Genomic DNA, 13,846 nt, shown 5'->3' with positions numbered 1-13,846 from the left:
TGAAACTTTCATATATTCTAAATTCCCTACATATAAAGTAAAACATTTCAAAAGTTTTTTTTTTTTTTTAAATTTGTTGATTAGAGCGTACAGCTAATGAAAGTCCAAAATCCAGTATCTCAAAATATTAGAATATTTACATTTGAGTTTCATTAAATGACCATCCCTACAGTATAAATTCCGGGTATCTTTTGTTCTTTGAAACCACACTAATGGGGAAGACTGCTGACTTGGCAATGGTCCAGGAGACAATCATTGACACCCTCCACAAAGAGAGTAAGTCACAGAAGGTCATTACTGAATGGGGTGGCTGTTTACAGAGTGATGTATCAAAGCATATTAAATGCAAAGTTGACTGGAAGGAAGAAATTGGGTAGGCAAAGGTGCACAAGCAACAGGGATGACCGCAAGCTTGAGAATACTGTCAAGTAAAGCTGATTCAAACACTTGGGAGAGCTTCACAATGAGTAGAATGAAGCCGGAGTCAGCGCATCAAGAGTCACCACACTTAGACATCTTCAGGAAAAGGACTACCAAGCCACTTCTGAACCAGAGACAACGTCAGAAGCATCTTACCTGGGCTAAGGAGAAAAAGAACTGGACAGTGAACAGTGGTTGAAAGTCCTCTTTTCAGATAAAAGTAAATTTTGCATTTCATGTTGAAATCATGGTCCCAGAGTCTGAAGGAAGACTGGAGAGGCACAGAATCCAAGCTGCTTGAAGTCTAGTGTGAAGTTTCTGAAGTCAATAATGATTTGGGGGGGCCGTGACGTCTGCTGGTGTTGGTCCATTGTGTTTTATCAAGTGCAAAGTCAATGCAGCCATCTTCCAGGAGATTTTGGAGCACTTTATGCTTCCATCTGCTGACAAGCTTTATGGAGATGCTGATTTCCTTTTCCAGCAGGACTTTAGCACCTGCCCACAGTGCAAAAACCACTTCCAAGTGGTTTGCTGACCATGATATTACTGTGCTTTATTGGCCAGCCAACATGCCTTACCTGAATCTATGGGATATTTTCAAGAGAGAGATGAGAAACATTCGATCCAACAATATACAGATGATCTGAAGGCTCAATAGTGCCTCAGCGGTGCCACAGGCTGATCACTTCCATGCCACACTTCACTGATGCAGTAATTTGTGCTAGGAGCAAGTCATTTGCTGTAATATGTCCTGCCGATCAAGTATTGAGTGCACAAAAGAACATACTTTAAAGAACTTGAACTTTTCTGTTTTGTAAATCCATTTTTTGATTGATCTTAGGAAATATTCTAATATTTTGAAATACTGGATTTTGGACTTTCATGAGCTGTACGCTCTAATCATCAAAATTTAAAAAAAAACTTTTGAAATGTTTTACTTTACATGTAGGGAATCTAGAATATATTATGAAAGTTTCATTTTTAAAAATAATTTATAATAAAAAAAATGAACTTTTTGATGATATTCTAATTATATGACCAGCACCTGTATTCTCCTGTGTACAGGTGCTGGTCATATAATTAGAATATCATCAAAAAGTTGATTTATTTCACTAATTCCATTCAAAAAGTGAAACTTGTATATTATATTCATTCATTACACACAGACTGATATATTTCAAATGTTTATTTCTTTTAATTTTGATGATTATAACTGACAACTAAGGAAAATCCCAAATTCAGTATCTCAGAAAATTAGAATATTACTTAAGACCAGTACAAAGAAAGGATTTTTAGAAATCTTGGCCAACTGAAAAGTATGAACATGAAAAGTATGAGCATGTACAGCACTCAATACTTAGTTGGGGCTCCTTTTGCCTGAATTACTGCAGCAATGCGGCGTGGCATGGAGTCGATCAGTCTGTGGCACTGCTCAGGTGTTATAAGAGCCCAGGTTGCTCTGATAGTGGCCTTCAGCTCTTCTGCATTGTTGGGTCTGGCATATCGCATCTTCCTCTTCACAATACCCCATAGATTTTCTATGGGGTTAAGGTCAGGCGAGTTTGCTGGCCAATTAAGAACAGGGATACCATGGTCCTTAAACCAGGTACTGGTAGCTTTGGCACTGTGTGCAGGTGCCAAGTCCTGTTGGAAAATGAAATCTGCATCTCCATAAAGTTGGTCAGCAGCAGGAGGCATGAAGTGCTCTAAAACTTCCTGGTATACGGCTGCGTTGACCTTGGACCTCAGAAAACACAGTGGACCAACACCAGCAGATGACATGGCACCCCAAACCATCACTGACTGTGGAAACTTTACACTGGACCTCAAGCAATGTGGATTGTGTGCCTCTCCTCTCTTCCTCCAGACTCTGGGACCCTGATTTCCAAAGGAAATGCAAAATTTACTTTCATCAGAGAACATAACTTTGGACCACCCAGCAGCAGTCCAGTCCTTTTTGTCTTTAGCCCAGGTGAGACGCTTCTGACGCTGTCTGTTGTTCAAGAGTGGCTTGACACAAGGAATGCGACAGCTGAAACCCATGTCTTGCATACGTCTGTGCGTAGTGGTTCTTGAAGCACTGACTCCAGCTGCAGTCCACTCTTTGTGAATCTCTCCCACATTTTTGAATGGGTTTTGTTTCACAATCCTCTCCAGGGTGCGGTTATCCCTATTGCTTGTACACTTTTTTCTACCACATCTTTTCCTTCCCTTCGCCTCTCTATTAATGTGCTTGGACACAGAGCTCTGTGAACAGCCAGCCTCTTTTGCAATGACCTTTTGTGTCTTGCCCTCCTTGTGCAAGGTGTCAATGGTCGTCTTTTGAACAACTGTCAAGTCAGCAGTCTTCCCCATGATTTTGTAGCCTACAGAACTAGACTGAGAGACCATTTAAAGGCCTTTGCAGGTGTTTTGAGTTAATTAGCTGATTAGAGTGTGGCACCAGGTGTCTTCAATATTGAACCTTTTCACAATATTCTAATTTTCTGAGATACTGAATTTGGGATTTTCTTTAGTTGTCAGTTATAATCATCAAAATTAAAAGAAATAAACATTTGAAATATATCAGTATGTGTGTAATGAATGAATATAATATACAAGTTTCACTTTTTGAATGGAATTAGTGAAATAAATCAACTTTTTTGATGATATTCTAATTATATGACCAGCACCTGTATATTAGACCTTTATATTAGGACTTTCTGTGTCATGTGTCTGCTTAACACTGCTACGATGCTGACATTTATCACTTCATGCATTCTGGGAATTAAACCCATGACTTTGGTGTTACTGTCACCATGTTAATGTTTGAGCTACAGGAACTCAATGGGAACTTACCCTCATGTTTTTTCACATGACTTTACACAGAAGTAGACATTTTGAAGAATATCTTTGTGTTTTTTTTGTTTTTTTGTACATACAACACACTCAGAAAAAAAAAAATTGTAAAAAAATTTACCTTTACAGCAGCTTGTTACTGGGGCTGTACTCTCAAAAGGACGTCCATGTACCTTATTCAAAAGCAGATGATGATCTGTATGATCAGAGTGCAGAGCTTCCCCCATTTTGCAAATTAAAGGTTATAAATAAATGCATGTATTGCACTGGAAACTGGCAATAATTAATATTTTGATATATGTGACCAAAATCAATGATTATTGTTCAATCAGAATAGTTGTTTTAGAACAATGTACTAGTGTATAATGTAGAGTAAGTGTTTATTCAAATAGGCAATGATAAGATAAACATTCACAGACCAAATGCTAATTATGTGGGATTGTTTTCACAGAATATGTGGTGAATAAAAAAAAGTGTTGTCTGGTGAAGATAAGGTTCTCATGAAAACCCACACTGTGAATAAAAAAAAAAAAAAAAAAAAAAAAAGTATTTACATGTAACCTTATTCAGCACAGTTTTTAAAGGGTTAGTTCACCCAAAATTGAAAATTCTGTCATTTATTGTTCACCCTCATGTCGTTCCACACCCGTAAGACCTTCGTTCATCTTCAGAACACAAATTAAGATATTTTTGATAAAATCCGATGGCTCAGTGAGGCCTGCATTGCCAGCAAGACAATTAACACTTTCAATGCCCAGAAAGCTACTAAAGACGTATTTAAAACAGTTCATGTGACTACAGTGGTTCAACCTTAATGTTATGAAGAGAATACTTTTTGTGCACCAAAAAAACAAACAAAATAATGACCTTATTCACTGCTTCATGAAGCTTCAAAGCTTTACAAATCTTTTGTTTCAACTAAGTGGTTCAGAGCGCATTTCAAACTGCCAAAGTCGTGCCCCCCTGGGGTAAACCATTGACATTTCAAAACAATCACGTAACGAAGCCTCATTTACTGAAATCACATGACTCTGGCAGTTTGATACACGCTCCGAGCCACTGATTCGAAACAAAAGATTCGTAAAGCTTTGAAGCTTCATGAAGCAGTGTTTTGAAATCACCCTTCACTAGATATTGTTGAATAAATATTGTTTAATATCTTTTTTTTTTTTTTTTTTGCACACAAAAAGTATTCTCGTCACTTCATAACATTAAGGTTGAACCACTGTACTCACATGAACTGTTTTAAATACATCTTTAGTAGCTTTCTGGGCATCTGAAAGTGTTAATTGCCTTGCTGGCTATGCAGGCCTCACTGAGCCATCGGATTTTAACAAAAATATCTTAATTTGTGTTCTGAAGATAAACGAAGATCTTACAGGTGTGGAACGACATGAGGGTGAGTAATTAATGGCTGAACTAACCCTTTAAGACAGAAATAACAATATTAAAAGACCTGATTAGTTACATGACAGATTTAGTAATATTTGTGTTGCAGTGACAGCTGATTCTAAATGAAAATTACAATTGGTTATAAATAAGGTTTTAAAAACATTGAGATTTACAAATTTCAGTCAAAAAACAAAACAAAAGCAAAACATGTTGTTTAATGTGAATTTTATTAAACAATAATTCAGGGTGTTATTGAATTTTGGCCATACAAAACAGTATTAGAAAATATAAATAAAAGTTTTTGGATGTTGATGTTGTTTTTGTTTGCCAAAACCACTCAGTACATGTCTGTGTGTAAAAATGAACATACTTTAAACTATTATGGCAGTAAGTTTACATGTAGTGTTATCACAACAAATAATAATAATAATAATAATAACAAAAGAAAAAAATAAAAGAAAATCCACAGATCCTCTAGATTTTTCTTTCTTTTCTTTTTTTTTTTTTATTGAGAAACACTCAATTGATGTTAAAAGTATAACTGTGTGGGAAGCTGTAACTTTAGTTGCAAGTGAAAACAAACTGAACTCCAGTTCAATTATGGAATATTAGGTAGTTAGTTAACATTACAATTTACTTGATACTTGGTTGGAAGAGAGACAAACAATGTAATGCTTGACAATGTGAAAAAAAAAAAAAAAAAAAAATTAAGAGTTTAGGTAATAACATCTTGATGTTTATTTTGGCAGCAATTTATTGTAATGTTTAGAAATGAAAGTTAGTGTTTTGTTTGGAGATGAGTGGTTCTGGATAAATGCAGAGATGCAGAGAGACCAGATCTTAGTGGTAGATGCAGCTAAGTCTGCGGCTCATAGTAACAGACAGGTGCATTTGGACAACTTCTCGTGGCTCAGCAGACCATGCTGGGTTGTGGCCAAGTTCTGGATCAGGCTCCAGAAGTGTTTGAAGCTGATGCCTTCCCCATCTTTCACACCCATTTGCTTCAGCACTTCTCCAAAATGATCCGACTAGAGCAAAAAAAGAGAGTGGAAAACCTCACTGACGTTCATGTATTCTGTCAAAATGTAACCCATTTAAAAAAAAAAAAAAAAAAGTTTTTTTCTCTCTTTTCAATTTGAAAAATTGCATTTTGTCGCCCTCATGTGGGCATTGGTTTGTTTGTATTGCTCATTAATAAATATTCTCTGGAGTCCATTTTCCCATCTTTTTAATGTTCTTTAATCACTGCAATTTCAAATACAGTGAGTAGATTCAGAACTTTCGGTTATAATCTTTAAATATATAATAGACTATCATATATTATATTAATATCAAATTAAATTAAACATTGCAATGCTTGCATAATCATACACGATTGATATTAATTTTGTGCTAAGATTGTTTTCTAAATCTGTACAGTGACAGTCTATGTAATTTTTCTTCTTTTACAAACATGTGAGCACAGTTACATCAATACTTAAGTACTGTTCAAATGTTACAGTATCATTTATCTTAACTATTCATTCAACTAAAAGAAATATAAAATCTTCTATGTCACAATTTCTCCCTCAAGCTGTAGAAGGCCTGCCATAACTTGATCTGGTACCGACTGTAACTGAAGAGCAGGAGAAACTATTTATCTTTCAGATCAACGGCAGCCACCATTTTGCTCCCTGAATGGAGCCACACCCAGTGTCCTTCGCTGGCTCAACCTGAGTTCAAACTGATCTGTGTAATCAGACCACGCCTCTATCTAAGGCAACAAACTATGGGAAACATTATCCATGAAACCAACCAATCCTTCACACAAAACTTACACTGGAAAAAAGTTAAATTATGGTAAAAAATGGCAGTTGTGGTTAGAACTTTTCTATAATAAATATGGTGACAACGTTACAGGCATTAGGGGAAGGTGTGTTTTTTACACCAAATCATACACTGTACCTAACTACATACGGCTACTGAAATAAGTTAAACGGACAGATAATCATAATTAAAGCCTGCATGTTAGCTGCAAAACTGGCCTTTCCAGCACAGGGGGCCAGTAATAACAAAGATAGAGCACTGTGTTTCCTACACACACACACGCAAACACCACCAGACTAAAAAACATGAACTTAACATAAGCTATACTAATCATACTTTTTATATATATACTGTATATATAACATTATTGTAACCATAAGCATTTTTTGTATTTTCCCCCATGGAAATGATTATCAATTTAAGCTGCAACAACAGCACAGCTTAATACATTCACCGGACATGAGTAATAACAGGTTTTATACATTCTTATCTGCTGGATTTAATAGCAACATGGGTTTTACCTTGACTAAGTTTGGCATCTGGGAGGAGAGAAGGTTCTTGAACTCATCTGCCTTCAGCGTAGGCCGATTATCAGAAGAAGCCGCATGGAAGTTTGAGACCAAGGTGTTAATGGCCTTCTCAAGGTCAGAATACTGCAGAATTAAGAGAGTACAAGATGTTGTGTACAGATAGAGACAGATAATTGTAAGAAGAATAATATGGGTGGAGGTTCTACTGCTTAAAAATGTTTCAGTTAATAGGGTTTCATAGTCTGATGTTTTAGGAGAACCTGCTTTAAGTTTAGAAAACCACCCATGTGTTGGCACTTTAAAAAACCTAGAAACAAAAATCTTCTTGTGTCTATCATAATTCAAATGTAGTGCAGACAAAAATATCTTTTCAATCACAACATCAGAAAAATGCTATGATGATCAGAACTTTTTGCAGTAGGCCTGTTTGGAAATTATTAATTTTGGTCTGTTAAAATCTGTTACGTCTGGTCTTTTTTAATGAAGCACAATAAACATTCAGACTGAAACAATCACATGTGCTTGATTTTATATTGAACCTCTAAAGATCCATAAGTTTATGCTTTTCTTTACTCTCTTCAAAACTATCAGAGCACTATCAATGGATTCTGTAGACTGTGTGTATTCAAACCTTGCTCACTCTCACACAATTATCTATAGTACCTGAAATACCTGCATGTCAGGCCAGGATAACCCGCCCTCTGTGCATTATTTATCTAAGCTGAGCCTTTATGACAGAAACCATTTCCCTGTTTTGTTAAGACAAAAGATTAGGGTTTCATTGTTATGGCTCGAAATACATTTACTGTACTATGTTGAAATAATACATAAAAAATCTTGTGGCTACAATAATAAAAAAGCGTTAATATCTAACCCTAACTGCAGCCTTGACTATCCACCCTAGTCCTAGCCTCTAGTCTTGAGGCAATCTTCATGTTGGCCTCTTTGCCAAAGCGCAACAACGCAAAGAGTCTGATTAATTCCCCGTGCTTTCCATTTCTACACAATGTCTGTATGTCAAACCCTAGTGAGCTGCCTGCTTAGACAGCATTTTTTGGCCATCATAGGCGCGGTGGGGGTGGTTAGGGTAGGAACGCAGGCAGCTCACTAGGTTTGACACACAACCATTGTGTCGTTTGCATAAATAAAATTGCGAACGTTTCATTGTAGCGACTCATATGGTTTGAATTATCTTGACATTGGCCATATTTCTAAGATTCTTTCTTTGTTAGGCACTATTCACACAGGATGCGTTCTTGTATTCAAAAACATGGAGATTTAGCGCAGTGGGATGTCAAAGAACGCACGGCCTCGAAAAAGGGTTTTTCAAAGTTCTCAAATGTCCTATAAAACGCAATGGCTATGACACGAGACATGAATAACAGTGAAAGAAAGACATGTCCGCATAAAAACAATCAAGCAAGAAAACAAACAGAAAACAGCACAGACGAGGTACCGTGTCAGTGGCACTTGGAGTTATTGACTGCTCATACAAAAAAAACAGAAGCAAATAACTATTAAAAAAACGTAAATAACCTTTATAGAAACAAGTTTTCTTGTTTTAGTTCATCTGACAGCAGCATTCTACAGCATCTTTACACCGTTTCGGTCAAGTGCGGAAGATTACCGAGACTGACGAACACGAAGTTTCAAAAGAACAAACCGACGAAGCGCAGCTTACGTAAGACACTCGTAAACTGCGTAAATGTAAATGAGCAATCACAAATATATAATATAAAGTACACCACATACCTCTGTCTGTGCCATTTGACGTGATTTTTTATTTTATTTTCCTGCCTCTAGATCAACTTTACTGTTCCCGTCGTGCTGTACTCCTTACTTTACACTCTCAGCGTCCCATCGCTTCTGTCACATCTTGGCTGACATCCTGAATCCTCCCACTCAGGAAAAAAAAAAAAAAAAAAAACTAAACCCACCTTCGTTGTCAGTGACCGCTATGGGAAAAATGTCTCCTGTAACTTGATGCTTTAGGACAGTAAACCTCACGGGGCGGAGACGATCGGGTTTCATACGCTCCACACTCTGGAAAAACTCTGGAAAACCAGGTTTCCGTATGACACATTCTTGTTGATGGATGAAACTATTGGAAAACAGACTTGCTGCTCCTTTGGGAACACATCTGGAAGCTCTCAGTATAAAAATTCTTTTGTGCAACAACAGGCCCCTACTTCAGAACGGTTTTAAGTGTGGTATTAGGTTTGCCTAGTTTTTTAGTCTTGTGGCATGTCCTAATCTTTTTGTTTTAAAGAACTGAGAAGTTAGAAGCTGTCAGATATTCAATGTACAGTTTTGGTCAGCATTAACTGTATGTTTTTTTTTATGAGATTCTTTCCAAGAAGCTATCAGAAATACTGTATAGTGGGCTTTCCACTGAATAAGGCGTGTCCTGGTGCAGATTTCAAAATTCACAGACTTTGGCTGTCTTCCTCTCCTTGTTTTCTGAAGAGTTCTGGTAATGCACAGGCAAGGGCATGCTCAGCATTTTGGGTGGGTGCTTTGAGATTACGAGACATGACACTCCTTTGACAGCAGTACAGCAGCATATACTAGTACAGAATATAGGACAGAATTGTACAGGTGTATACGCATGTTGATTTACACATAAACAAACTGAACAATGTCAGCCTGTCCTCATCTTCAAACAGTTGCGCCACCCTATTGTGCAAGTTTAAAAATGGTAATTGATACCTAGTGTGCTTTGTATAACTGACTCACACAAGCAGCATTGCACAGTCACACTATAATCATCATATGAATATTTCAGGTGTTCAGACTTATTTTTACTCATACACATAGACACATACTCAGATTGAACTGAATGTATTGTTTTTAGACACTTCATTTCATGTTATTTACAGTTAAATGAAAATTAATTAGTTATGAATTTTTATGGTTACAATTTACAGTTAAAATATACTTTACATGTGCTTTAGTATGTTAGTTAACACATCAAAATAAGTGTTTTTTCAAAGCATGACACAATATTATTAAAACATGATTAAAATGTACTTTAATGAAAAAAATATTTTAATATTATTACAAAGTGCACATTTTAAAAGTGTACTTGAGTGTTAAGAAACATAGTCATGAAAGTGTACTATCTTTAAGTATTCTATCTGCAGATGTATGTTTATGATTTCTGTCTTATTAAGTGTATTTGTCAGTTGTCTTTAGTGAATGTTGATTCTGGTTTGTTACTGTATGTCAATTTGATAACATTATGGCCCCATGTTCAAGTAAAATGTAAATGGTCACATTTTTTCTTTTTCCTTGCTATATATTGTAGCGTTTGTATATTTTTGGGGTGTGAGCACAAGCAGCAGTGTTTCTCACTGCATATGTTAGTTTCAACTCAGTGCAAGTCTACATTCTTCACATACCACATTTTGATGGCAAATTGCCATTTGCAGACTGCCTGTCTACCTCAAATGTAACATACTCACAAAGAGAACAAATGTACTTTGTATGTACAGACCCGTGTTCATACTTGTATGGTTGTGATGCATAGATTATGCATGCTTCAGAGTTCTGTGTCAAGTATTTGCTCATGAGTGTGTCATCATCATCTGCCTTAGAGGTGCTTCAATGAATGCTGCCCTCTCATGGCATCTAAACAGACAATAGAATATACACTGATCAGCTACAACATTAAATCAACTGACAGGTGAAGTGAATAACATTGATTATAACATTACAATGGCACCTGTCAAGGAGTGGGATAGGCAGAAAGTAAACAGTCAGTTCTTAAATTTCAAAAGTTGTAAGCAGGAAAATGGGCAAGCGAAGATTTGAGAGACATTGACAAGGGCCAAATATGGATAACGGCAATTTTTGTCAGGTGTTCTTAGTATGCAGTGGTTAGTACCTATTAAAGGTAGTGCAAAGAAGGACAACCGGTGAACCGACGTCAGGATCATGAGCGCCCAAGGCTCATTAAAGCATGTGGGAAGCAAAGACTAGCTGTCTAGTGGGATCACACAGAAGAGCTAATGTAGCTCAAACTGTTGAAAAATGTAATGCTTCCCATGATAGAAAGATCACAGAGTGCATCGTGGTTTGCTGCGGATGGGGCTGTGTAGCTGCAGACCAGTCAGAATGCCCATGTTGACCCCTGTCTACCATCGAAAGTGCCCACAATGGGCACAGTTCAAAAATTGTTCAGGAATGGTTTGAGGAACATGACAAAGAGTTCAAGATGTTGCCTTGGCCTCCAAATTCTCAATGCAATTGAGCATCTATGGGATTTGCTGGACCAACAAATTCGATCCATGAAGGCCCCACCTCGCAACTTCGCCGCGTCTCCACCGCAGGAACTTTCCCCAGGAACTAGGAACTTTGGGGTGGTACTCGGCATGTTTTTGACCGCAGGAACCAGGGTCTAAATGAAAGTTCCTGGTAAAAAATTTCCCCTCAGAGAGTACCTGCTCGCTAGGTAGTACTTTTTCAAAGTTCCAGAACTTTCAGGGGTGGGACTTGGCCGCTGAACATGCTGATTGGTTGAGTTCACGCAGCATTTTGATTGGTTGACTCCACACAGCATTTTATTTTAACCATCGTTTTTTAAAGTCTGTTGCGGTGCGTGCAGTAAGAGTTGTTTGCTATTCGAATCAACAATGGAGTTTAAAAAATACGACCGATGGACTGACGATGAGGTTCAGGCTTTAAGCTTATATGTGGAGGACAAAATCCAGCGGGAACTGGAAAGTCGCGCACAGTCCTACATCACCGGACTATCTTCATGGTACTTTAGACCACTATGGAAACGCAGCTAGCAATAGGTCTAGAGGAAAAAAGTTCCTGGGACAAATTGTTCGGGGTAATTTCAGTGGAAACATGGTTTTCTATCGGAGGCCAGAAAGCTCAAGGATTTCATCAAAAATATCTTAATTTGTGTTCCGAAGATGAATGAAGGTCTTACGGGTTTGGAATGAAATGAAGGTGAGTAATTAATGACAGAAATTTATTTTTTGGGTGAACTAACCCTTTAAGGATCTGGTGGTTTTAATGTTGTGGCTCATCAGTGTATATTCAACATGTGTATATACACAACATTAAAACCACCTACCTAATATTGTGTTGTAGGCCCCCTTCATGCTGCCAAAACAGTTCTGATGCATTGAGGCATGGACTCCACAAGACCTCTAAATGTGTCCTGTGGTAACTGGCATCAAGACATTGGTAGCAGATCCTTTAAGTCCTGCCAGTTGGGAGGTGGGGCCTTCATGGATTGGATTTGTTGGTCCAGCATTCCATAGATACTCAACTGGATTGAGATCTGGGGTATTTGGAGGACAAGGCAATACACTGAACTCTTTGTCATGTTCCTCAAACCATTTGAATATATAGCGATATTAATTAAAATATTTGGGGGAAAATAGCTTAAGCTTAAGCTAAACCAATGTCATAAAAAATGTAGGGCCAATTTTCTATTAATTTTAATATTGTAGCTCTTTGATGTGGACTTTAATTAATTTCTAGAACTTATGGTTAAATTTTTTTTTTTTTTGCCAAACCCGCTAGCAACATCAATCCATCAATTTTTCAAACTACTTGTCTTTTAAGAAATGATATCAGGGTGCCTTCCAACCTGTTCAGTTTGTACATATAAAAGTATAAGCAGGAAACCATGAGCACATAGGATTAGTTCCCTGTCATCTCAACAAGGGTTTAAACATGACTGATTACGAATTTTCTTTGCCTAATCTGATGCCAATGTCACAATACCCTATCCTGTTCAAACCTGTGCTGAACCTACATCTGCCCTGCCTTAATATCTCATAACTACTGACATCACAGAGCCATGACTCTCCCTGAATCCGCTTCAACCAGGGGCGTTTCTATCCTTTCAACAATGTGTCCCCATGCATATTTCTGTTCTTAACAAATGGACCATAGCAATCTTCTAATGAGACCTCAAGATGACTTGAAATGATTTAAAATTAGAAAAAAACAAACATTAAATGAGCCAAAACAGCTAAAAATCACAATAAAAAAAATCTATTTTAATTTGATACTGTTCTATTATGATTTTGATACTATTTTCTACGGACAAATATTTTCTTTTTCTGCAGTACTGCAGTACAGAGTCGTTTAAAGGGATAGTTCACCCAAAAATGAAAATTATCCCATGATTTACTCACCCTCAAGCCATCCTAGGTGTATATGACTATCTTCTTTCAGACAAACACAATCGGAGATGTATTTAAAAATAGTCCTCCAAGGTTTATAATGGTTGTGAATGGGGGGGACTACATTTAAAACAACAACAACAACAAAATGCATCCATCCATAATCAAAGTAATCCATACGGCTCCAGAGGGTTAATAAAGGCCTTTTGAAACGAAGCGATGCGTTTTTGTAAGAAAAATATGCATATTTAAAACTTTATACATTCAAATAACTAGCTTCCGGTGGACGACCGTACACATACTGCGCAAGTCGACTTGCGCCAAATGAGTAACCCACTGAGGTTGTATGATGCCTCTTATGGTTCAAATAAATAGGGCTGTGCAACAAACTTAAGCTTCTCTTCTCTTATATCGAAATCCTCCGACATTTGTCTTTAAAAATTCTCGTTTTAGACTTCTAATTCGTGACCGGTGTTTTGTTTTGCTCTCTACTCTGCGCCTCCGCATTCGTCATTGCGTCGGGTCAAAGGTTGCTCTTCCACCCAAATCGACTTGCGAAGTATGTGTACGGTCGTCCGCTGGAAGCTAGTTATTTGAATTTATAAAGTTTTAAATATGGATATTTTTCTAACAAAAGCACATCCCTTCACTTCAAAAGGCCTTTATTAAACCTCTGGAGCGTATGGATTGTTTATGATTATGGATAAATGC

The 13,846-nt window shown here is 37.3% G+C and overlaps 1 protein-coding gene across 1 annotated transcript; it reads right to left on the bottom strand.

Annotated features, from left to right (window-relative positions):
• Positions 1 to 4,858: 4,858 nt before the first annotated feature.
• s100v2 (S100 calcium binding protein V2) lies at positions 4,859 to 8,954 on the bottom strand. Its single transcript, XM_051871812.1, has 3 exons — positions 8,739 to 8,954; positions 6,978 to 7,109; positions 4,859 to 5,678 (listed from the first exon to the last, which is right to left on the bottom strand). Exons 1-3 carry the CDS (start codon positions 8,751 to 8,753, stop codon positions 5,520 to 5,522), a joined length of 306 nt encoding a protein of 101 aa, XP_051727772.1. The 5' UTR covers positions 8,754 to 8,954; the 3' UTR covers positions 4,859 to 5,519.
• Positions 8,955 to 13,846: the final 4,892 nt, after the last annotated feature.

The sequence above is a fragment of the Ctenopharyngodon idella genome, chromosome 19 (genome assembly GCF_019924925.1).
Source record: "Ctenopharyngodon idella isolate HZGC_01 chromosome 19, HZGC01, whole genome shotgun sequence".
Taxonomy (NCBI): Eukaryota; Metazoa; Chordata; class Actinopteri; order Cypriniformes; family Xenocyprididae; genus Ctenopharyngodon; species Ctenopharyngodon idella.
Note: the sequence above shows the minus strand (reverse complement) of the source record. Positions and strands in the feature narration are given on the sequence as shown.

Bases quoted from the DNA above. Each gene is read 5' to 3' on its own strand.
- s100v2 (XM_051871812.1), bottom strand. The intron at 5,679-6,977 runs GTAAAACCCATG...TTTTTGCTCTAG, and splicing joins AGATGCCAAACTTAGTCAAG to TCGGATCATTTTGGAGAAGT.